Here is a 22,441-nt window from a genome sequence, read left to right as displayed (position 1 = left end):
TTTGGATGAAAACACTCTGTGGGTAATACTAGTGAAAGTATTCAAGAAGGAAGATCCAGTTTTCGGAGTTGTGGAAGTTGGCAAAATATTTACCTTAGAGATATTCTGCTTGTTAAGGAAATTGGTGACACTGGAGTCACACTCTGCTGATCTCCCCTCTGAAGTGTCGCCTTTCTTTATCTAGTCCTTGATGGATTAGAAGAGAGTTGATTGCACTACTCTCTAAAGGAAAGTATGCAGTAACTGCTTTGTTTATGAGATTTTGTTACCAAATACATATTATACTAGCATTCCGGATTGCCAGTCTTCCCATAGAAGGGGACTCTGAGCCTCTCCAGCCTGGCACTCTTCCCACACAGAAGAGCACGTGTTCAGGCAGTTGTGTAACATCTTGAGTTGCCAAGAACTGTTGGCGAAAGTCATAAAGCTATGCTGGGGTTTACTATGACTTATGCTGGTGACTCTCAGCAAGCCTGTGCCATTGCTATATATTCCTTTCCTCCCTGTTGAATCAGGATTATGGGCTCCATAGTGGCTGTTCCAAACCATCTTGTCTTTACTTCTCATGCTTAAACCCTTTCCTGCCTTGTCATTCTTTAATTCCTTTTTTTTTTTTTTTTTTGGTACCGGGGATTGAACTCAGGGACCCTTGCCCACTGAACCACAACCCAGCCCTATTTTGCATTTTATTTAGAGACAGGGTCTCCCTGAGTTGCTAGCACCTTGCTTTTGCTGAGGCTGGCTTTGAACTCGTGATCCTCCTGCCTCAGCCTCCTGAGCTGCTGGGATTACAAGCATGCGCCACTGTTCCCAGATGTCCTATCATTCTTATACAGTGACATTGTCATCAGTTTTGCAGAGAAGCCTGAAGCCATCCCACTGGAAGCTCTCTTTATTTTCTCCTTCATGTTGTTTGAAATTTATGGATCATCATGCAACTTTTCTTCCTCCTTATTTCAGAAACAATATTCCCCATCCTTGCTGAGGTTGATCCTTCCACCTCTTTTCTTTTTTATGGCATCAGTGACTCCCATTCTATTTTTCCCTTATTTTAAAAATATCCTTTTCTTTACCCAGCTATCCATTCAGGTCTTTTTCTTCCCCTTATTACTACGTTTATTAAAACATCAGGTCATATTCCCTGAAAACACTTCCCTTCTACCAGGGCTGATGTGGTTCTTAACTTGCACTTTGAATCCTGTGTACAGGTCTCTCTTTGGAAGCCATTTAATTTCATATCTTTTTTTTTCTTCCCATAATTTTTTTTTAATTGGTGCATTATAGTTGTACAAAATGATGGGATTTGTTGTTACAAATTTGTACATGCACATAATATAACAATATAATTTGCCAATATCACCCCTCACTATTTCTCTCCTCCCTCTCCACCTCCCCCCCCCCCCCAGGTCCTTTTCCTCTATTGATCTCCCTTTGATTTTCATGAGATCTACCCCCTTTTCCCTTTCAGCACTCTAGAAGCCATTTAAATAGCCCACAGTGTGCTATGCTTCAGTGCTTAACTCCTGGCTGAGAGACTGCAAACTGGCAGTTTGTAGACTGGATCTTGCCTGCTAGTACCCAGGGGTTTCCATCTATGTTTAGTGGACATTCCAATCAAAAAAGACAGGAAAGAATGACAGAGAAGCCATTTTTGAAGATATAATAGAGTATATTTGGGTATAGAACCACTGCTATACCCAAATATACTCATAGGTACCCAGATTTCAAGCACAGTTGGAGACCCAAGCAGGATAAACGTTCAATTATGTTCATTATAGTGAAGTTATAGCATATTGCTTTTTCAAAGATGAGAAGAAAAATCTTAAAAAGTTCCCAAACTTCAATTGCATTGGAAATAACAAGATAGTCAGAATGAGTAGCCTTCTTTCAGCCCAGACATTCCCTGACCTCTTTTTAGCAGGAGATACCTTTACCACATTTACTGTTTGCTTGAGATCCTCTAGTTCTTATTTCACATTTTTTTGGGGGGTTATTATTTACTTGCTCCTATTTTATTTTATTTTTATTTTCTGAACCCAAGGGCGCTTAACCACCAAGCCACATCTCTAGCCATTTTTATGTTTTATTTTGAGATAGCGTCTCACTAACTTGCTTAGGGCCTTGCTGAGAGACTAAGGCTGGCTTTGAACTTGTGATCCTCCTACCTCAGCCTCCCATGCCACTGGGATTTCAGGGGTGTGCCACCTGCCCAGCTACTCACTCCTATTTTAAATCTTTATAAATGTTAACTTTTCACAAAATGTTCTCTTCTTTATCATCTTTATCCACATCTTCTAAGCTTTTGACTTTAGATATCCTTTTTATTGTTATTCTCTGCCCATAATCCTATATTTTTAGTCTTATACTTTTTCCATGAAGTCCCACATTTCCAGAGTTTTGTTGGTCCACCTCAGTGGCACCATAGCAGAGTGGTCCTCACACTGTGGTCTGTGGACAGCTCATGGGTCTCTTGAGACCCTTTCAGAGGTTATACCAGGTCAAAACTCTCTTCCAAATGATGCTGTGATGTTATCTGCCTTTTCACTTTCACTCTCCTACAAGAGTGCTGTGGAATTTTCCAGAGGGTATACAGCATGTGGTGATGTCGTGGCTCTGATGGCTGATGGAGCCTGTGCTTGAGCAAGTTTGGAATTTAAAAACTTCTTTTTAATTTCCAAAGTGGTAAATATAAATAGATATAATCCATATGAACAACATCCCTGTGATCTCTGTGGGGTCCTCAGAAATTGTTAAAAGTACACAAAGATTCTGAGAACAAAGTTTGAGAACCACTGCTATACCCAAGTATACTCAATAGCTTTTAAAAATGAAACTCTCCAATTCTTCTGCTTCTCCTTGAACCTTCAGAATACATTTCTGATTCTTTAAATGCCACCATCTTTCCTTACACTGAGTCCTTCCAGGGCAGGACACTTAAGAAACATCCCATATATTTCCTTTTGTTCCCCCTCCCTAAAATTGTAATTTACTAGGCCTTTCAAAAAGAGTGTTCACTGTCACATCTGGAGAGAGAAGCAAGGGCCAGCAAACTGGGGGACTCAGGTATTAAAATCAAGACCAAGGAATAGGCAGTGGTTTTGAATGGAGGAGCAAAATGGTCATGTGCTGACTCGGGGTCAGAGGCTCACTGCAGTGTGCTCAGCATTCATTGGCCTGGTTGCTGGGCAGCCTAGGATGAGAGCACCTAATGGAAAACAGCCTTTCTCACATGGTTAAATAGCGGTGCTAACAATGCCCATATTGGTACCATGTGCTCTATTTTTTTTTAAAACGTGCTATTTGCCATTATGGTGTTATTGAATCTATTTTAAATAAAAGGAAGTAAGTAGAGTAAGGATGGTTCACATTGACCCAGGACTTCCTCCAAGTCAATAGGCTCAGAGGAACAGAATCTGCTCTTCTGACCTGTGGCCTGTGGTGGTGAGAGATGTTTAGCTCTGAAAGGACACACAGAAGTTGCTGCTGTAATCTAAGCAGACAGGCGTGTTTGCTTTTCCGATCAGTCACCAGAACTGTTAAGCCCAAGGTACATGTATTTTGTAGTCATGGTTCTCTCCAGTTTACACCCTCAGGTTCACATACTCCATTGGTGTAACCAGATGGAACCCAAGGAGGACCCTGGTCTTGCTTCACTCTCTGTGGGAGCATGGAGGAAAAGGGCCCATTTCATTAGATGAAGAACTAGATAAATCCTCAAGTTACACAACATAATTCTCTAAGAGAGAAAGCCTCTTTCCCCTTTGGGTACTTCAGAGCAGCAATTCCCAGACTGTGTTCTACAGGAGTAATGAGTTGTGTGAAAAGAAGTGTCCTGTGGTTATGGAAAACTAAACACCAGCCCTTCCCTTGGAGGCTTACAGGGCACGGGAGCATAGGAAAGGCTTGGGGAATCCTGAGACAAAAATTTCATTCAACTTTGTTCAGCCTGGCATTTCCCCAGCTAATTTCCCTATAAATCTCCTTACCTATCTACCTACCTGCCTTCCTTCTTTCCTAAACACCTAATTCCTCAACTTCGCAAAATGAAATGACTATTTCCAAGATATTGTTTGGGACACACTGACTCGGTCCCATCCTGGTAATGGGATTCGGTGCGTAAATATCTTGTCCTGGTAAATGTTCAAAAACCGACAGTGATCATGACCAATCATTCCGACGTTGTTATCCTCTCCCTTGGTGATGTCCAGCCTTTGGATTTGCATCTCCTTCATATGAATGACTCCCACCTGTCAACCCTTGGCCCCCACCTCACTTTCCACGGCTTGCTGTACTTTTTTCATCTGGAGAGCTCCTCAGCATTCCCAACACTATTTTCTTCTCTGCTTTCTGTTCCCTCCCTCTGTGTGTCTGTGAGTCATGTTATTGTCCCTAGTCACCCATGCTCAAGTAGGATGATATCTTCTACCTCACTCCTGTTCTTCCAGTCTGTGTTCAGGTGGTTACATCACTTCAAAGACCATTCCTGCTTCTGTCATTCCACTGCTCCTGACTCCAGGGCAGGCTCCCAGTCAACACTTGCTCCCTCTCCAGTTTGTCTCAAGACTAGAGGGAAGAGCTTAGGGTTGGTTCTTTTATTTATTTGTTAAAAAAAAAAAAAAAAAAAAAAAATATATATATATATATTTAGTTGTAGACGGAATCAATACCTTTATTTATTTGTTTTTATGTGGTGCTGAGGGTCAAACCCAGGGCCTAATACATGCAAGGCGAATGCTCTACCAACTCAGCCACCGTCCCAACCCTAGAGCTGTCTCTTGCAGGTCTTTTTCTCACACACTTTCACTGGGTCTCATGGTCTTTTATGAAAATGTTGAAACATGGGCTCATTATCTAGAACTTCTCACAATTTGATCCCACCCTGATTTTCTAACATTTCCTCCAGCAAACCTGTTACAGAGTGAAGGAACCGATTCTATCAGAGTTATGGAACATCTTGATGTTTAAACTTGTTCCTTTTTTTTTTTTTAGTGTAAAAGAGTATAATGATATTCAAGTGAGAAGAAAGGAGCCAGAGTTCCTTTGGTGTGAGAGAGGACCTAATAGGTTGCCACTTAAGTGTACTAGTCTAGGGGCTTATATAGCTACTGAGTAGATGCACTGATCAATGTCTATGCTGATCAGGTGTTGGAAAAGTTCCAAGGCTATTGATCAAAAGCCCTGCTAATTAGGTATTGGAAAAGTACCAAAGATATTGGTTAGCCCTTGATGAGTCTGTATTCTTCACTCAGGTCTGTTCTGCCTCTCTAGGAAAAAGAGTTGGCAGGTATATTTGGAATTGTTTCTGAAGGTTATATTTGGAATGTTCATGGAGTAGCCTGTTCATTTAGAGAAGCCTATTCTCTCTTTGGTGGTGGTGGGGCCCATTTCCTTAATTGTCTCTCTGTTTTACTATCTATCCTATCTTATTCCTGTCACCTCATAAAGAAGTGGCCCTGACACTTCTGCCATTATGTAAAGGAGCGATGACCACTCTGCCTACTTTAAGCTGAAAAAAGGTGTTGAAAGGAGACCACAGTCAGGGGCCTCCTATGGAGGCCTATCTAAGGGCCCCCGTAGATGGGGATTTCATAATGGGTTTCATCTGCATGGCCATTTGTAGCTTGGATGTTTTGTGCATCAGGCCAGTTCCAGAGGTCTCTGGTAGCAGTTGGTGGGTGACTGGGTGAGGTGTACATAGGGTATGGATCATGCCTTCCATAGGATCCCAGATAAACCCCCAAAGGAGAAAACCAGATTTTCAGCCTCTTCTTCTGTAGTTTTGCAGTAGACCCGAGCTGCCTTCCTGTGTCTTCTTTCCATTTTTTTTTTTTTCTTGTACAGGGAATGAGCCCAGGGTTTTTAACCACTGAGCCACATCCTCAGCCACCACCCTCCCCATTTTTTTTTTTTTTTTATTTGTATTTTGAAACAGGATCTCACTAAGTTGCTAAGGCTGGCTTTGAACTTGTGATCCTCTTCCCTCAGCCTCCTGAGTTGCTGGGATTACAGGCATGTGCCTCTAAGTCCACCTTCCCCCCCCCCCCCCCCCCCCCCAGTTCTTGTCTTGTGAATTTCAGGAAAAGTGAACATAGAAGAGTTGGCTTTATTCAAGTGAGAAGAAAAGAGACAAAACTCCTGCAGGGTGAGGGAGAACCTGATGGAGTTGTTCTTAATGTCTTTTCTACACAACTCCTTTGCACCTTTGAACTTACTGTTCTCTTTGCTTGGAGTCTCCTTTATCTTTCTTCCTTCCTCCCTCTCTATTCAACAAGTCTAAGAATGGACACCACCATTCTTAGCAAGTCTTTTCCTCCGTCCTTTCTGTAGGAGACAGTCTCCTCTGGGCCACCATGATCCTTCATGTGTAACTTTCTTGTAACTTCTAGCTGTTTGTACACCTACTTCATCTTGTCTAAAGCTCAGTGAAGTAGGTCTTACTCATGCTCTTCCAGTTCTGTCAGTTAGCAAAGTAGTTTACCTCTCTGAGCCTTATTTTCCTATCTGTAACGTGGGAGGGTTGAACAAACAGCTCAACAGCTTGCCTAAAGCTCTTCCCCAGTCTCGTGTTTTTTGACCTAAGATGATGGCAAAGAATGGGGAGGCAGCTGGCAGTTCTGAATGTATATTCTTCCCTTTAATCTACAACCCAACTTTTGTACTTATTAACAATTTGTCTTTAATGAATTATGAATGGCAAACACTAAATTTTCTGTATTTACGTTAGGTTGTGGAACTTCAAGAAATAACGGTAGATCTTAGGACTTAGTAAAAAAGTTACATGTAAGATATACTTCCCCACCACCCTCATCCTGTACATGTGTTCTCTCATTTTTATTTTATTAGGAAATACTCCATAACCTGGGTGGGATTGAAAACCTAGCTCAGGTAAGGTTGCTCTTGTCTTTTCACTCTGTGCCCTGCTCTAGGCAAGCACCAAATAAGTGTGTGACAGAAAATGATTTTCCTATATTACGCTGCCTGTCAGAAGAGCAGGTGGGGTGGATGAGCATGTGCCTGAGGCGTGATACTTGCGGGACAGGGAGGGACACATGCATGTGGTTCTGTTGATAGGGCTAATTTTACCCAGCTTGTTGAAAGAAAAATTGTCTAAAAATTAGTAGGAGTATAAAAATTCTACTAAAAAGTACATCAAAAAATTAAAATTTCTATTTTGCCTATCTTATGTGTCTTTTATATATCATATTTGGATACTAAATTACATGAACTTTCTCAGTTACAAGTCATTTTAAAACTTTGAGAATTTTCAGAATCTTTAGATGGTTCCTCCCTCAACTTTAAGACATGCCAGAAAAGACTGAGAATCCAGGTCACCTATCTGTAGTTAGTAATGACAAGAAATAGGTGCTGGCCGGCAAGCTAACAGCCTCAGTACTGTACACACCACAGAATGGGAGAAAACATCAAGATGTTCAAAACTCTTTCACCCACAAACATAATCCCTGTGCTCATTAAATGTTAACAGATAAACAATGAAATAAGGAAAATGATCTTGACTTTGTTATTTTTCTGCTTTGATAACTACCAAGGGGGGTAAGCAGATGAATATATGCTGAGAAATTCAGTGAATTAATAAACAAATTAATAAATACAATTTCTAAGCACATCATTGAGTTGGAACAGTCCAGTCTCCTAAAACCTGTAGTGGGTGCAGAAAGAATAATTTTTATAATAAACCCGACGCCCTGCAAACTCATTCTGAATTGCTAATGGAAAATTAAGTTTAATGGCAATATAGAATTAAATTTATTTTATTTTATATTCTCATCCCTGGGAAGTTTGATTCTTGTTTAATATTTGCTTTTAAGAATTATAATTGACTAGATGTCTACCTCATTTAATGAAACAATCTTTCATAAGATTATGTTGTAAGGGATCTTCTTATTATCAGTTATTGACAGTGAACAATTATCAGACTATCTCATCTTATTCTTACTATTGATATCTGCCTGTATTCTGGATAGATATAATTTAGGACATTATAAAACATAAAGTTAATGAAATATATGCAGTGTATTATAAAAATTAAATTAAAAGTACATAAAATAATTAAATTTCTATGTTTCATATCTTATGTGTCTTATATGTATCTTGTATTTGGATACTAAATTACACCATGAACTTATTCAGTTACAAGTCATTTTCAACTTTTGAGAGTTTTCAGTATCTTTAGATGGTTCCTCCTTCAACTTTAGGACATGCAAGAAAAGACTAAGAATCCAGAAACACAACCACTTTTTGACCTTGAGTGAAACAGGCCTAGGAGTACCCAGTAGTATTTGGTGAATCTGTTGTGCCACCTAGAGGTCATTTTGAGAACTGCGTGTCTGGTCCCTCACTGTGTGGGTTCTTTCCTGCAGTACATGGAGATGGTTGCCAACGAGTATCTGGGCTACGGAGAAGAGCAGCACAGTGTGGACAAGCTGGTCAACATGACGTGTAAGTGTTGTTGTCAGGGACACGTCAACTTTATGGACTTGCTGTTATAAGCTGTGTGTCATTTGTAGCAAGAGAAATACATAACCCTGAGCACTTACGAATGTTTTCATTCACAGTTAGGGTGTTGAAAAGTCCACGTCCACTGTTATATTCAGAGGCAAAATATACCCAGAGGGAAGACTTTGAGCTGTAACTTTTATGTTGGAAAGCATCATTTATTTCATGTAAAGAGGCTTCCATAGAAGCAAATTTTTAGTAAAAATCTTTTTGCCTTTTTGATTTCTTTTAAAATGTCAAGAGACTTCAGTTTTTAATCTATAAAAGACAATGATATGAGGACAGTGATATGAGGATGTTGGTCTGTGTGAGGTGTTCACTCATCACTCAGTCTTCTCTCTGCCGAGGCCATCCCCTGCTCCACCTCCCTCCCATCCAGGTTTGGCCAGCGGCAGGCCTTCCTGCAGTTGAGGATGCTGGCCCATTCTTCTCTGGGTGAGCAGGCTGGTTCTGCTTGTTTGCAGATGGCATACTGACTGGCAGGTGCAGGGGAGATGGGTCTGTGGCAAGCCCCAACCACCAGAAAGTTTCTTTGAGGACAGCTGTTTCCCTCAGCTGAGGAACCTCACCAGGCCTATCACTTTGCTGGCCTCCCCTCCCCTCTTCATAAGTTGACATCTCTCCAAGTAGATCTCTGGAACACAGGAATTGCATTGAACTTGTAATGATGTTAAAGAACTCCATCGATCTTAAGCAGTAAGAGAGGTTTGCCTTTTTTTGGAATTTCTATATTTCATTTTTACCATATTATTAGAAAATAAATCCTGTTGAGCTTGACAGGTAATTCTTGGGGTTAAAAAAGAACCGTGCCTCTCCTTCCTTTTTTTTCTCCTGTTTCTTTTTGCACCTGTGTTCGCATTTGCTCTTTCTCTGCTCATCCCCGGTACTGCAGACATGAGTTCTGAGTATTGAGTACTCTGAGTATTGCCTCCTTTAAGTTCCAGATCTCTCTTAGCTTTTGAAAAATTATTTCTTTCCTTCCCAGATATTTTTCAAAAACTCGCAGCCGTCAAAGATCAAAGAGAATGGGTCACCACAAGCGGAGCTCACAAGGTATGTGGGTCCTGAAGGAGTTAATGCTTTGGCTCTGTATGTGACAGCAGTTCACATGGCCAAGTCCAGAGCCTTTGTGGTCAAGTCTCACATCATTCACAATTCATGACTCATAATTTATGAACCTGTTAACCCAGCCTAAAACTCTGACTTTCTGCCAACCCTTTTGTAGTCTTTACCAGTCTAAGGAGTAAATGTAGACACAGTAATGAAGATTTCTCCATATTCTCTTGTTCTTTTCTCTTTTTCTAGACCTCTTTAATAACAAAATTTGTGGCTTAATTTAACTGTTGCTTAAAATTTTTTGCTTGATTTAAATGTTACTTGAAAAAAATCTGGCCATATATAAATAGCTCCTTAGTGTGTATCTATAAATAATTGAACAAAAATAAGCAAATAAAATGATAAAATGTATGTACATGTGCATATTTATAAATAAATTCTGTATGTCACATAGGTTTTTATTAGTTTGAACCTTATGAATTTACCATTGTCCATAGGTCAATGCATGAATACAGGCAATTTTGTGCAACCTCCTAAGATGGTATTGTATTACAAGCACAGGATAACATAGATACACATTTTAAGATAGGTGAATGCAGGTTTAATCAAAACAAATTAAATTTACATTTGTAACAAAACTCTTTGGATGGTAGTAGCCTAGAGCCCGGTTTGAATAATCTGCTTAGCTTGTCTAAAATGTGTCAGCACATGCAGCTTATGGTCTAGGGATGATTCTAGATCGTATTAGGTCAACATTTTTATTTTATTTTATTTTTTGTGGTGCTGGGGATTGAACCCAGGGCCATGTGCATGTGAGGCAAGCACTCACTCTACCAACTGAGCTATATCCCCAGCCCAACATTTTTTATTTCAATACCCATCTGGCATTTTTCGTTATTGTCTAAGTAAAACTATAACAAAAAGTAATTTTATTCTACTAAATTTTATTCTATTTAGGATTTGAATAAAATTTTTGAGTTAGCATTAAGGTTATTAAGTGGGCATGCCAAAAATTGTGAAAACGATATCTCTGGGATTGAACTTTGGGAAACATGTTAGAGACAGAAGAAATGAGAGAAGAAAAGAGAAGGGATCATAGAAATAACAATAGTTTCATTTAAAAAAAGAAATTATAAAGGGAGAAATCTGCATAATGGAAGCTAAAAAATCATTCTTGTAGTCATTGCACAAATTGTAGCTCTCTCCTGGAATATGTGTGGGGCGTAAATTTTTTTGGGGGTGGGGGCTCTGAATTCTGAAATTGTAGAGAGAAGATAGAAGAATCTGTATTAGTGAGCATTGAGGGAAGACAGTTGGCAGGATTCAGAAGGCTTCCAGCTAAGCCATGTTACTTAAGATAATGCCTGAGAGTATGAGTGATGCCATTTCAACATTGGTTAGAAATCTGACACGAAATGGGTAGGATTAATACTTTTTGTTTGGTTTGCTGGAGGATGAAAAGTTTCAACATTTCTGCTGAAAAATAGTTCCATAATTTGAAAAGTGCCTAGCGCCATGTGTGGCTCAGAGTGACTTCTCCACATCTGACTGCAACCAGTATTCTCATTTTCACTTCTCCCAGAGGAGGGGACAGTGGTGCTGAGCAAAATGCTAGGCACATGAAAATAGAGGAAGTATGAGAATCAGCCAGTCACCTAACTTGGTCCCTTGCATTTTCTGTGCAAGGAATTTGATATACAAGGAGCTACTCCCAAGAGTTGCTGGTAAGGAGATGAAAAAAAAAAAAATTTTTTTTTTTTAAGTTCTGGAGATTGAACCCAGGGCTACTTAACCACTCTATCCCTAGCCCTTTTATTTATTTATTTATTTTTTGCTTTGTTATGTGTTTTGGTACTGAGGAAGGCTAAACCACTGAGCCACATTCCCAGACATTTTTTATATTTTAATTAGAGACAAGGTCTTGGTAGGTTGTTTAGGGCCTCACTAGATTGCTGAGGCTGGCTTTGAATTTGCAATCCTTCAGCCTCAGCCTCCTGAGTCACTGGGATTATAGGCACGTACCACCATGCCTGGACAGAACTGGATATTTTAAATGTTTAGCAAAACTCCCTTTAAGGTTAAGCCCTAAAATAAAAAGTTAAAAACTAAAAGAATAGTTTGCTAGGGAAAAGCATTTTTCATTATTGTCTAAGTAAAGCTATTACAAAAAGTAATTTTATTCTACTAACAAAAAATTGTTTATAAAGACAATTTTATGGAAAAAGTTTAGTGGATTAAGAAGGAAATGCTATAAAATTGCATGGACAGTTTCACTCAATTGAGTATGCACATATTTTTAAAAACTGAGCAAAAAATAAACACTAAAAATAATGTAAGCCTCTGTGATCCAAGGAAGTACTAGAGTGTTCAAGAGCTTGTAGAATTTCTATAGTTAAACCATTAAACCTTATATATACTTTTTTTTTTAACTTTTCAGACATTAGTAAATTTACTTGGTGCCCGGGACACTAATGTCCTACTGGGTGCTCTTCTGGCCCTGGCAAGCTTAGCAGAAAGGTAAGCATATTCTAATATCCTTCCCAGTTCTGCTGTTGGAGTGAGTTAAATGAGAGCAATGCAAAATGAATCAATTGCTTTGTCGCCTGCTTAGTTACAATTTCTGAAAAGTAATCATGAAACTTTTATATATTGAAGAGGATGGAAAACATCATTTTAAAACTTAAGTTGGAAAGGCAAATTGCTTTTTAAATCTTTCAATTTCTTCCTTAGCTACTGGCCACATCTTTTCATTCAACCTCAGTTACTTTACTCTCAAAATTACCGTATTTCTTTGCTAGTTGAATCTCCCCGACCTTCTTTCTCTCTTTATTCTCACCCGTGCATTCATTCATTTTAACGTACAGCTCACTTTCAAAAATTCTTGACCTTAAATTTTTTTAAGAACACCTGTTCTCCTACTGATGTCATTGTTTTAAATAAAAGAGCTTTAAATACACTTTTATGCCAGTAAGTAGATCAGTGGCCTTTTTTTGAACAACGTATGATTTCTTCTTTTTCTCTATTCTCTCTTTCTAAGATAATATGAGAACTAGACTATTAAATCAGTGGATGTAGTAAAGTTTGTTTTTAATAGTTACTAATATTTTTAAATCTGTAGTCCAGAATGTAGGGAGAAGATAAGTGAACTCAATGTTGTTGAAAACCTATTGATGATTTTGCATGAATATGACTTGCTTTCCAAAAGGTAGGCTTGCTAATAGTTGGAAAAATTAATCTTTTATATTTGTTTCAAATGCTTGTGATTATTATGTCATAATAGGTGCATTTTAACTGAATATCCTGAGTCAGCTTGGCCATCGCTTTTCTGTTTAAGCTTATATAAAAGAAAATAGTGCAAAAAGTTAGGGTGATTTAATCTTTCATCTTGTGTTACTTCTAGATCTGGGCATAGAATACAATTATATGGTCTTACGAGTATATATTTAATACTCTAGTTTCTTATACTTATTTACATACTTTTTAAGGGAAAGAAATTCCAAGATGGCTCTATTTTTTAGTGGAATAAATTATTAGACTGCTAAAAGCCATTTTGCTTAAGGCAAGTAGAGTCAATTGAGATACCAACTAATTTGTTTTGGGATCACTTGTTATAACTCAGTCTTGAATAAAAGGGGTTTATTTTCACCTGAGCTGCATTTTGTTCTAAAGGATTTCTCTATCCAGAGAGCAGATAAGTCTGTGTTTAAACTGAGTTGCAATCTGTATCATTTTATATTTAGTTGAATAGGTCATAATTTTCTAAAGAACCAAGATAGATAACCGAAATCCCAGGTAATGAAGTCCTGACACTTAACTCATAGTATTTTTTTTTAAAATTTCTGCTTCAAATCTGATTGAATATTTTATTTTACAAAAGCATTAAATATAGATAAGAGTTTATATGCTTACAAAGTTGGACATCTCAACTTTCTCACTCAGCAAAAATGGTGTCAGACTCCGTTCCAGGTATTGGAAAACCAAAGATGAATAGGATACACGTGCATAATAGAGGGGAGGGGCGGGGGCTGATGGACAAATCACTAGATTCATTGCAGCTGGATGCATTGGGTATTTTGGGATGCTATAGCAGAGATGTCCCAGTGAGACTGAAGGTCCATGCCAGGTTTTCTGGAGGGAATAGGAGATATCTAGGCAGAGGGAGAGAGCCAATGAAAATAGAATGTGCTCCAACATGGAGGCATGAAATTCGGTGCATGAACTGGAGCAAAGGAAGGAAAGTGCCAGAAAACTTGAACAGACAGTTAATAATGAGTAAAGAATGCAGTTGGTTTTTGATCAGAGCTTTCTATATGCCAGGCTGTGCTCTGGGCACTTTTGTGTGTCAGCTCATTTGATCCACACAATAAACCTGTTATTTCCCATATTTCATAGATGAGGCAACATGACATGTTTATTCAGGTCGCGATGGGCGTTGTGTGCTGAATAAAGATGTGGATTTTAGTGTGAACATCATAGGGACTCCCAGAAAGATTTTAAGTGTGATCACATTAATTTTTTGAAAGATTTCTTTGACAGCTATGCATGTGGAGGTAGGGTGGAGTGTGGAATATACATGGCACATTGAGAGCCACTTATAACAAGGAGAGAATGTCTGGTGCAGAAAGTTTGAGAAGGTAAAGAATACTGTTTATCAAAGAACATATGTTCTTAACATCATAGCAAAAAATTTTGGGTGGAAGAGGAGCCTTGGAAAATTGGTTTGGGGGAAAGTAATTGGAACAGTATGGGAAGGAGAATAGGTAGATGACAGAGGCACTTAGGTCTTGAGCATTGTCAAAGATCCCAAGGATGGGAGAAACATTAGAATTATCTAGTTGGCCTGACTTTCTAGAGAATTAATCCCACAATAGTCCAGGAAATAGGGGACACCAAAAGCTTTTGATCAGCAATGGCAGGGTGTAGAAGGAGAGGTCTATTGGGTTGGAAAACTGAAAAGATTCTGGTACTGTGAGTCCAGATCAAGAACAGAAGAGGAAGAAGAGATTTAGAGAGGATAATGATTTTGACTTTAGACATAGTGTGGTACTTACTTGCAGAACACTTGTGTGCTAAGACTTTTGGGCCATACAAGCAATGCCTGGGCTAGATGTCAGTGTATGGGGAGTGTTTGTAATCCTGGGAATGAATGATGTCATCCAGGTACAGTGTGTAGAATGTGAGATTGCAGGACTGTGGATAATTCCATGAACATCTATCATGATAATGTTTTTGTGACTCAGCTGAACCTTTTATCTTTACCATCATTTTATTTGATTCTCCAGATAATCACGGAGGACTTTGTACCTAACTTATCTGCACTGTTGATTTTTGACATTTTCTTTCAATGTCTTATTTTTATAACTTTTAGTAAGTTTCTAAAGACTAGAATTAAAGCTATATTTTGTATGTATTATTTTTGGCACTGGGGATTTAACCCAGGGATACTTTACTACTGAGCTAATTTCCTTTTTACTTTTTATTTTGACACAGAGTCTTGCTGCGTTTCTTACGGTCTTATGAAGTTGCTGAGGCTGGCCTCAGACTTGTCATTCCTTCTATCTTAGTCTCCTGAGTTGCTGGGATAGAATAAGGCTCTTTCTATTTCATTTCCCTTTAGCACAATATAGGTCACATTGTTTCTACTCAGCACCTACTTCTGCCAAAGATGTGTAGCTAGACCAGTGAGGTTAATTGTATCTTCTTAAAATGAAAGAGTGGTCATCAGCTCTGACCTGCAGGCTATTTTTGGCCTGCTGCTTACTTTTGTGAATAAAGATTTATTGTACCACAGGCATGCCCATTCACTTTTATGTGTTGTCTATGGCTGCTTTCATGCTGTCTTGGCATAGCAGAGTAGTTATGACAGACATGGCATGGCTGGAAAAGCTGAAAGTACTTGACTTTGATCTGGCCGAAATGGGTGTTGAGCTATAACTTAGCAAATGTAAGAGTAGCTGTATGTGATGGCACATGCCTGTAATCCCAGCACCTGAGGAGGCTGAGGCAGGAGGATCACAAGTTTAAAGCCAGTCTTCAGCAACTCAGTGAGGCCCTGAGCAACTTAGTAATTCCCTGTCTTAAAATTTAAAGTAAAAAAAGAACTGGGATGTGGCTCAGTGGTTAAGCACTCCTGGGCCCTGGGTTCAATCCCTGGTACCAAAAAAAAAAAAAGTAAGAGTATATTCTGTGTGGTGATGAGATGATAACCTATAGTCGAATGTAGTTTTTAACTCATGATGCTGTGATCCCCTCTTCCCCACCCGCTTTTCAGACTAACTGCAGAGTTACTTCGCCTCCTTTGTGCTGAACCCCAGGTGAAGGAGCAGGTGAAGCTCTATGAGGGGATACCTGTTCTCCTCAGTCTGCTCCACTCTGACCACCTGAAGCTACTCTGGAGTGTTGTCTGGATTCTGGTCCAGGTCTGTGAAGACCCCGAGACCAGTGTGGAAATTCGCACCTGGGGCGGCATCAAGCAGCTTCTTCATATTTTACGAGGGTGAGCGAGGGCTTTGGCTTCTTTTGTCCTAATGGTTGAAGGCCCGCAGACCCTGTGACAAGATGACTGTCGGGCATATGCTCACCTTGCTCCCTTCTGCTCTGGAGTTTCTTTGGTCATTTCTTGTCTTCAGAGTCACTTATAGTTGTCACAAGAATCCCCTAAATCGGTGTCAGGGACACTCATCTTTTCAGTTCCTTGGGAACTCTGGTGCTATTTATCTTGCCATCAGCAGCCTCCAGTGTGCACCCAGAATGCATCAGTCTGCAGAGGTGGGTTGGGTGGAAGTCTAATAATCGAAGGGAAACCTTTGTCTAGCCACCTTTTTCTTGAATCAGTATAAGTACTTTGTAGTGCCAACCAATACAGAAATTACTAATATTTTATTAAAATGTTTGTGCGTGCATATATATATATATATATATATATATATATATATATATATATATCATCTGTCTTTCAGGGTTAGAGTGTAGCTCAGTGGTAGGGAGCCTGTTTAGCATGTGCAAGGCCCTGGGATTGATCCCCAATAATGCAAACAAATAAACAAACAAACAAATAAAAAAATGTAGTGACATTCTAAGCCATGAGCATAGGGAAGGGATGGTTTGTTAAAATAGTTTTAAATTGTTTGTTGTAATGTAACTATTGTATTTTATGAATTAAATTTGTTGAAGTACTGAGTAATAATATGCTTTCATACCATCCACTGGAAAATTTTATTACCTAATATTATTATATAGCATAATTCAGCCCCATGAGGGCTGAATTAAAGTTAAAAATAAGCATGGATATGATGTGGTGCAAGTAAACAGAGCCCATTCTAACCAAAGCAGAATGACTTGGCTAATTTTAATATAATTAGATATTGTCAAATCAATGTATTTGGACGTTGGACATGTCATTCCTTGAGGGATACTGTGGAACTTTGCCTTACCAACTTTGTTTTCTCTGAGGGAACTTCCTAAAGCATAGAGACAGACGGCAGAGATGCAAGCAGTAGCTTTGTTAATGATTTCTGTTATTACCAAAATAAAGGGAAAAAATCATAAACTTGACAATCTGCTTCCTTTCATGAATATCACATAAAACTTTAATTACCTTAAAGTGTAATGATAAGTTTATAAATAATTATAATTGGCCAAAATAATAACAATTGCCAAGGACATTTTTTGTTTGGGTTCGTAAGATGGTAATGGTATATTCTTATTTACTATTGGTTAGTCAACCTATTACAGCAGTTGTGGGTGGTTCTTGGAGAGCAGCTATTTTCTTAGTGATAAAATGAAATTCCATAATAATGAAACTGGGCTTCGCTTCAAAGACAAAAATCTGCCTTTTTCTTACACAGAGTGGAGTGTATTGCAGGGCACTGTTTTCTGCATTTGCTCAAGTCATAACTATCCTCGATAGAAAAGGATTCTTTCATGTCTAAAGAGTCGTTTTCCAGCCTGTGTTGATGATGCAGTGTTAGAAAACTCTTCCCTGGGAAGATGATATATGTTCACTCTTATTCTACATTTAATGTGCCTCGGGTGCTCTGGGAGAATTTATTATCCCAGCTGGATAAATAATAGCCTTCCAGAGCGGTGCCAGCCCCTGGGCTGCCTGAGCTGGTAGGAGGGGAGGAGGCTGCCAGGTGTTGGAGGCCTGAGCAGGAACAGGCTTTGTTATGAGAGCAGCTTTCAGGAAACCCATTCATCCCTTTACCTGCAATCTTAGACTCTGAGGTGTGTTCTTGGTCAGGTAGAGCAATTCCTATAATTTGAATTTTAAGATAATCATGTCAACAAATAAGATCACCAAGTTTGGCTGTCCCTCCACACAGCCCCACCCTCTTCCCCATGTCCACTGAAGGAAGGACACACGTGGACTCAGATGGCATGGGAAGGAGTCGAGGAGACTCCATCCACGTTATCTCTGGGCACATGGAAGTCCAGAGAGAGCTGCTGCCATTCACAAATAAATGAATGAGAAAAAAAAAATGTGCTGATCATATAAAACAAATGGGATCAAAGCTGACAAAAGACAGGCAATCTGTTGTGGAAGTCAGGGATAAGTAAATAGAAAAACAGATGGTTTACCTTATCAGAGGCCATAAGTGGAGCATAAATTTATGAAATGAGATTAAAGAAGAGATGAAAGGACAGGGAGACAGGGAAGGGATTACTGAGCTGGGAAAGAAAACAAGGGCTGAATAACCGTCACAGGACTGAGCAATTAAATAAAGTGCCAGAAAAAACTGGGAGTAGTAAAATGGAAGCCAAGCTTGAAGAAGTCACTTGTCAATCAGAGGAGAAAGACATGGGAGCCAAAGCAGCAGAGAACGGTATTGCCAGCAGAAGATGGGGGTCCAACACGTGGGTAATTGAGTTCCCTGAAGTTGAGAGTAAAATAGAGGAAAAAAAAGTTCAAAGATATAACAGAAGAGAACTTTCCTAAAATAAAGAAGGACTGGAAGTTCACTGAAAAAGAAAACTCAGGATAATTATGACCGAGAGGCAGTCAAGTGAGTTGTCTGCAGCAGAATGGAGAGTTCCAGAGAGCCACTTGGAGCAGGGGGAAAGGACAGTCTCTTCAGTAGGTAGTGTGGAGTCTGTTGAGTAGCAAGAAAGGGAGGGAGTGGAGAGGAAGGGAAAAAGGAAGAGGTGGAAGAGGAGGGAGAGGAGGCAGGAAGTTAGTTAGTCTCACCTCACACTGTACACAGAAGACAGTCATCATAGATTGGAAAGTGAATGAATAACGATGAACAGGAGAAAACTTCATGACCTGGGGGAAACTATATTTTTAAACAGGATAAGGAAAGGGCTGACCATGGAGGAAAATTGGCCAACAGTCTATGCATTAACATTTCTTTACTTAAAATTTTAAAAAATTTGTTATAATTAGTTATACATGACAGTAAAATGCATTTATGCACTTTGATATATCATACATAGATGGGGTATAATTTATCATTTTTCTTATGATACATGTTGTTTCTACAACATGAAAAAGAAAACATTGGTTATACAGTCATATATGTACATAAGGTAATCATGTCTGTTTCATTCTACTATCTTTCCTATCCCCATATCCCCTCCCTTCCCTTTTCTCCCCTCTACCTAATCAAATGTACCTCTATCTTCTCTATTGCCCACACCTTATTGTGAATTAGTGTCTGCATGTCAGAGAAAACATTTGTCCTTTGGTTTTTTGGGATTGGCTTATTTCTCTTAGAATGATACTCACCAGCTCCATCCATTTTCTGCCAAATACCATAATTTCATTCTTCTTTAAAGCTGAATAATATTTCATTGAGTATATATACCACATTTTCTTTATCCATTCATCTATTGAAGGACACCTAGGTTGGTTCCATAGTTTAGCTATTGTGAATTGAGCTGCTATAAACATTGACATGGCTGCGTTACTATAATATGCTGATTTTTAAGTCCTTTGGATATAAACTGAGGAGGGGGATAGCTGGGTCAAATGGTGATTCCATTCTGAGTTTTCTGAGAAATCTCCATACTGCTTTCCAAAGCGGTTGCACCAATTTGCAGTCTCACCAGCAGTGTCTGGGTGTCCCTTTTCCTACACATCCTCGCCAACATATCATTTCTTTTTCAGAGACAGAAATTTTGTTTCTGATCGTTCCTCCATTGGGAGCCTGTCTAGTGCAAATGCCGCGGGCCGAATCCAGCAGCTTCATCTGTCAGAAGATTTGAGTCCTAGGGAAATACAGGAAAATACTTTCTCTCTTCAAGCAGGTATATATGTTATAGTCCTTTGTTTTATTATTTGACACTGTGTAATTTGTTCCGTTGCATTCTTCTTCCCTGTTGTAAATTAGTGTGATGGTGTTCATTGGACACCGTTTATAAGTTTACAAACTCGTGACGTTAAATCCATGAGGATGCCAGAAACTTCTTGGTACTGGTGTTGGACTTGCAGATTAATGATAAAACAAACTTTCCTCTCGCTTCCACAGTCTGAACTCAATGAGAAGAAAATATAGAAGTTAAAGATACAGAGAATACTAGCTTCATTACTTGTAAAACTGAATAAAAGAGTGCAGCTTGATCTGTGGCCAGAAAGCAAAACTTCCTGTAATTTTCTAGATCTTGACACGCTCTACCTAAGAGGAGACTCTACATTGCACACACCTGTCACACCAAGTGCAAGGGAGTGTTTCCTTCCACATCATGAGCTCTGACAGACAGAGAAAGATGCTGCTCTGGGTGGGATTTCCACATGAAAGCAGGAGCAGCAGTGCAGGGACACATCCTGGTAGTGCCACCTTGGAGAGTCATGGTCTCTGCCCTGCAGAGGGGTGCCTGGCCTTTGGGATGAATGGGCTTCAAATCAGCCCACAGGAAGGGAGCAGTGAGGCCCGATGTGTTTTATCAAGAGGGTGGAGAGAGCCTAGGAGCAGAAGAGCAGAGGTGGCCGAGGGTGGAAGGAGGGTGATGGGGCAGGAGGGAGCCTGCAGACTGTCTTTGTTTCCTACAGTTTCCTTCTAGAGAATGGAAATATTTCCTTACAGGAATGTGAAGACAGGGAAGTAAGAGTCCACTTCCACTTGCTATTTCTGCTTAATCTAAAAGGCCTGTCTCAATGCAAGAGCTCTTGTGTATGTGTGTATGTGTTGGGGATTTCTCTGGAAGAGTGGGTGAGGTCAGTGGTGGTGGAAGTTAGAAGAGTGGTTACCTATGTATGGGATCATAGGAGGGTTAACTTCTAGGAAGGAGCACAGGGGGGCTTCTGGGGGCTAGAAATAGCCTGTGTATTCATTGGGGCAGAACAGGGTATGTAGGTATGTCATATCTCATTAAGCTACATGTTTACTTTACAGAGCTTATTTTATGCTGAAATATAAAAGGAAAAACTAAATAAAAATGAAAAGCAAGCCATTAAGAGTAGAGTCTGAGTTTTCACTGCACCCACTTTTATGGCCATGTGGCCTCGGTGGCCTCGGGCAGTTTCCTTAACCTCCCCAGACTTTAGTTTAGCTCTTGTAAAATGCAGACTTTTTTGAGAATGGTATAAGGACATAGGTGAAGTCTTTAGCACAGTGCTGGACCAACGCCAAGGGCTCGCTACAATGGTATTCTCCATCAGTGGAGTCCAGGAGACCTCTGGGAGGACAAGTATCTCAGTGGAGAATGCCACCAGCAGCTGCCACAGAGGCTGCAGGGAGGCAGGAAGTGTACTGCTCAGCGCCTGGGGGTTAGCATCTGACTGATGGGAACCAGACCCCTGGCCCCTTCCATTTGCTGGTTGTGCATTCTAGTCTACTAACCTCTCTGAACCAGTTTTCCCATTCATAAGACTGGTGATCATTGTACATATCCAGATTATAAGGATCAGTTTGGATAATCCATTTAAAGCATTCATTCATTTATCATCCACTATACTGTATTTATTGAGTACCTGTTAAAGGGCCAGGCACATGTTGAGTGCTAGGATCATAATGAACCAGACAGATGCAACCCCTGCCTTCTTGTATACAGTAGGTGTTCAATAAAAGGCTGCTGTGGGACGTATGTGTACATGAATAACAGGAGGGGAGAGCTAGAAGCCACTGAGCTGACTTCCTTCTTCCAGAGCTGTGCCAGAACGAGAATTAGTGTTTCTTGAGGAGTGACTTGGCTATCAGAGCCCCTGCCAGTCAGGGTACTGATGGCTCTGTGTTCATCATGGTGACGTGCACTGTGGTCTGCTTCCTCTCGTTCCAGCCTGCTGTGCTGCCCTCACTGAGTTGGCCCTCAATGACACCAACGCCCACCAGGTGGTCCAGGTGAGAGCATTGCTTCCCATGTCACATCAACCCACGTTCTGCTGCAGTTTGTACCCTGGGACATAGGTTATATGATTTTAAATGCTTTAATATTTCTTGTAGAATTCTCTTTTGCATTTCTCTTCTTCCTCCTTTAACTCAGTTGAACACAGAAGGACTGCCATGCGATCAATTGACGTTGTTTCTTCCTATGTTAGGTGATGTCCTTTTCATTTTCCCTTTTTTTTTTTTTTTAAAAAAAATGATTTTGCATTGCTTTAAATATGGGCACACGGGATACTCTGAGTTAAGGATAACACTTGTTTTAAGTAAGAATGCATCAGGTTATTCAGTTAAAGCTGATTGAGACACACCAAACAATATTTACTGTCAGTAAGCTGATTTCACAAAGTAGAATACAATAATTAATCCATTACACATACAGTTATATGAGTGTGTGTCAATAAGTCAATAAGCAAATATATACACAAATACACTCCACTCTGTGTTCAACCTGGATGTGCATTTTTATTTTGAAAGTTACCTCCTATTAAATTTTAAAGAGGAAACATTTTTGGAACAGGGGGAAGTCAATACCAACATGTCCAACTTCA

The 22,441-nt window shown here is 39.7% G+C and overlaps 1 protein-coding gene across 8 annotated transcripts in view; it reads left to right on the top strand.

Annotated features, from left to right (window-relative positions):
- The window catches only part of Nek10 (NIMA related kinase 10), a 186,602-nt gene that overhangs the window by 20,837 nt on the left and 143,324 nt on the right, over positions 1-22,441 (top strand). For 4 of the 8 annotated variants that reach the window (XM_027932535.2, XM_034636993.2, XM_071609298.1 and 1 more), the window contains exons 6-13: positions 6,844-6,885; positions 8,379-8,457; positions 9,500-9,567; positions 12,008-12,087; positions 12,689-12,775; positions 15,842-16,066; positions 19,679-19,818; positions 21,787-21,848. In XM_027932535.2, the coding sequence (XP_027788336.1) occupies positions 6,844-6,885; positions 8,379-8,457; positions 9,500-9,567; positions 12,008-12,087; positions 12,689-12,775; positions 15,842-16,066; positions 19,679-19,818; positions 21,787-21,848 (783 nt within the window). Of the gene's footprint in view, positions 1-6,843; positions 6,886-8,378; positions 8,458-9,499; positions 9,568-12,007; positions 12,088-12,688; positions 12,776-15,841; positions 16,067-19,678; positions 19,819-21,786; positions 21,863-22,441 lie in introns of all 8 variants that reach the window. The other 4 variants (XM_071609305.1, XM_071609301.1, XM_071609299.1 and 1 more) reach the window with 2 other exon arrangements.

The sequence above is a fragment of the Marmota flaviventris genome, chromosome 1 (genome assembly GCF_047511675.1).
Source record: "Marmota flaviventris isolate mMarFla1 chromosome 1, mMarFla1.hap1, whole genome shotgun sequence".
NCBI classification, from domain to species: domain Eukaryota; kingdom Metazoa; phylum Chordata; class Mammalia; order Rodentia; family Sciuridae; genus Marmota; species Marmota flaviventris.
The sequence above is the reverse complement of the archived record's forward strand: the minus strand, read 5'-3'. Positions and strand labels throughout refer to the sequence as shown.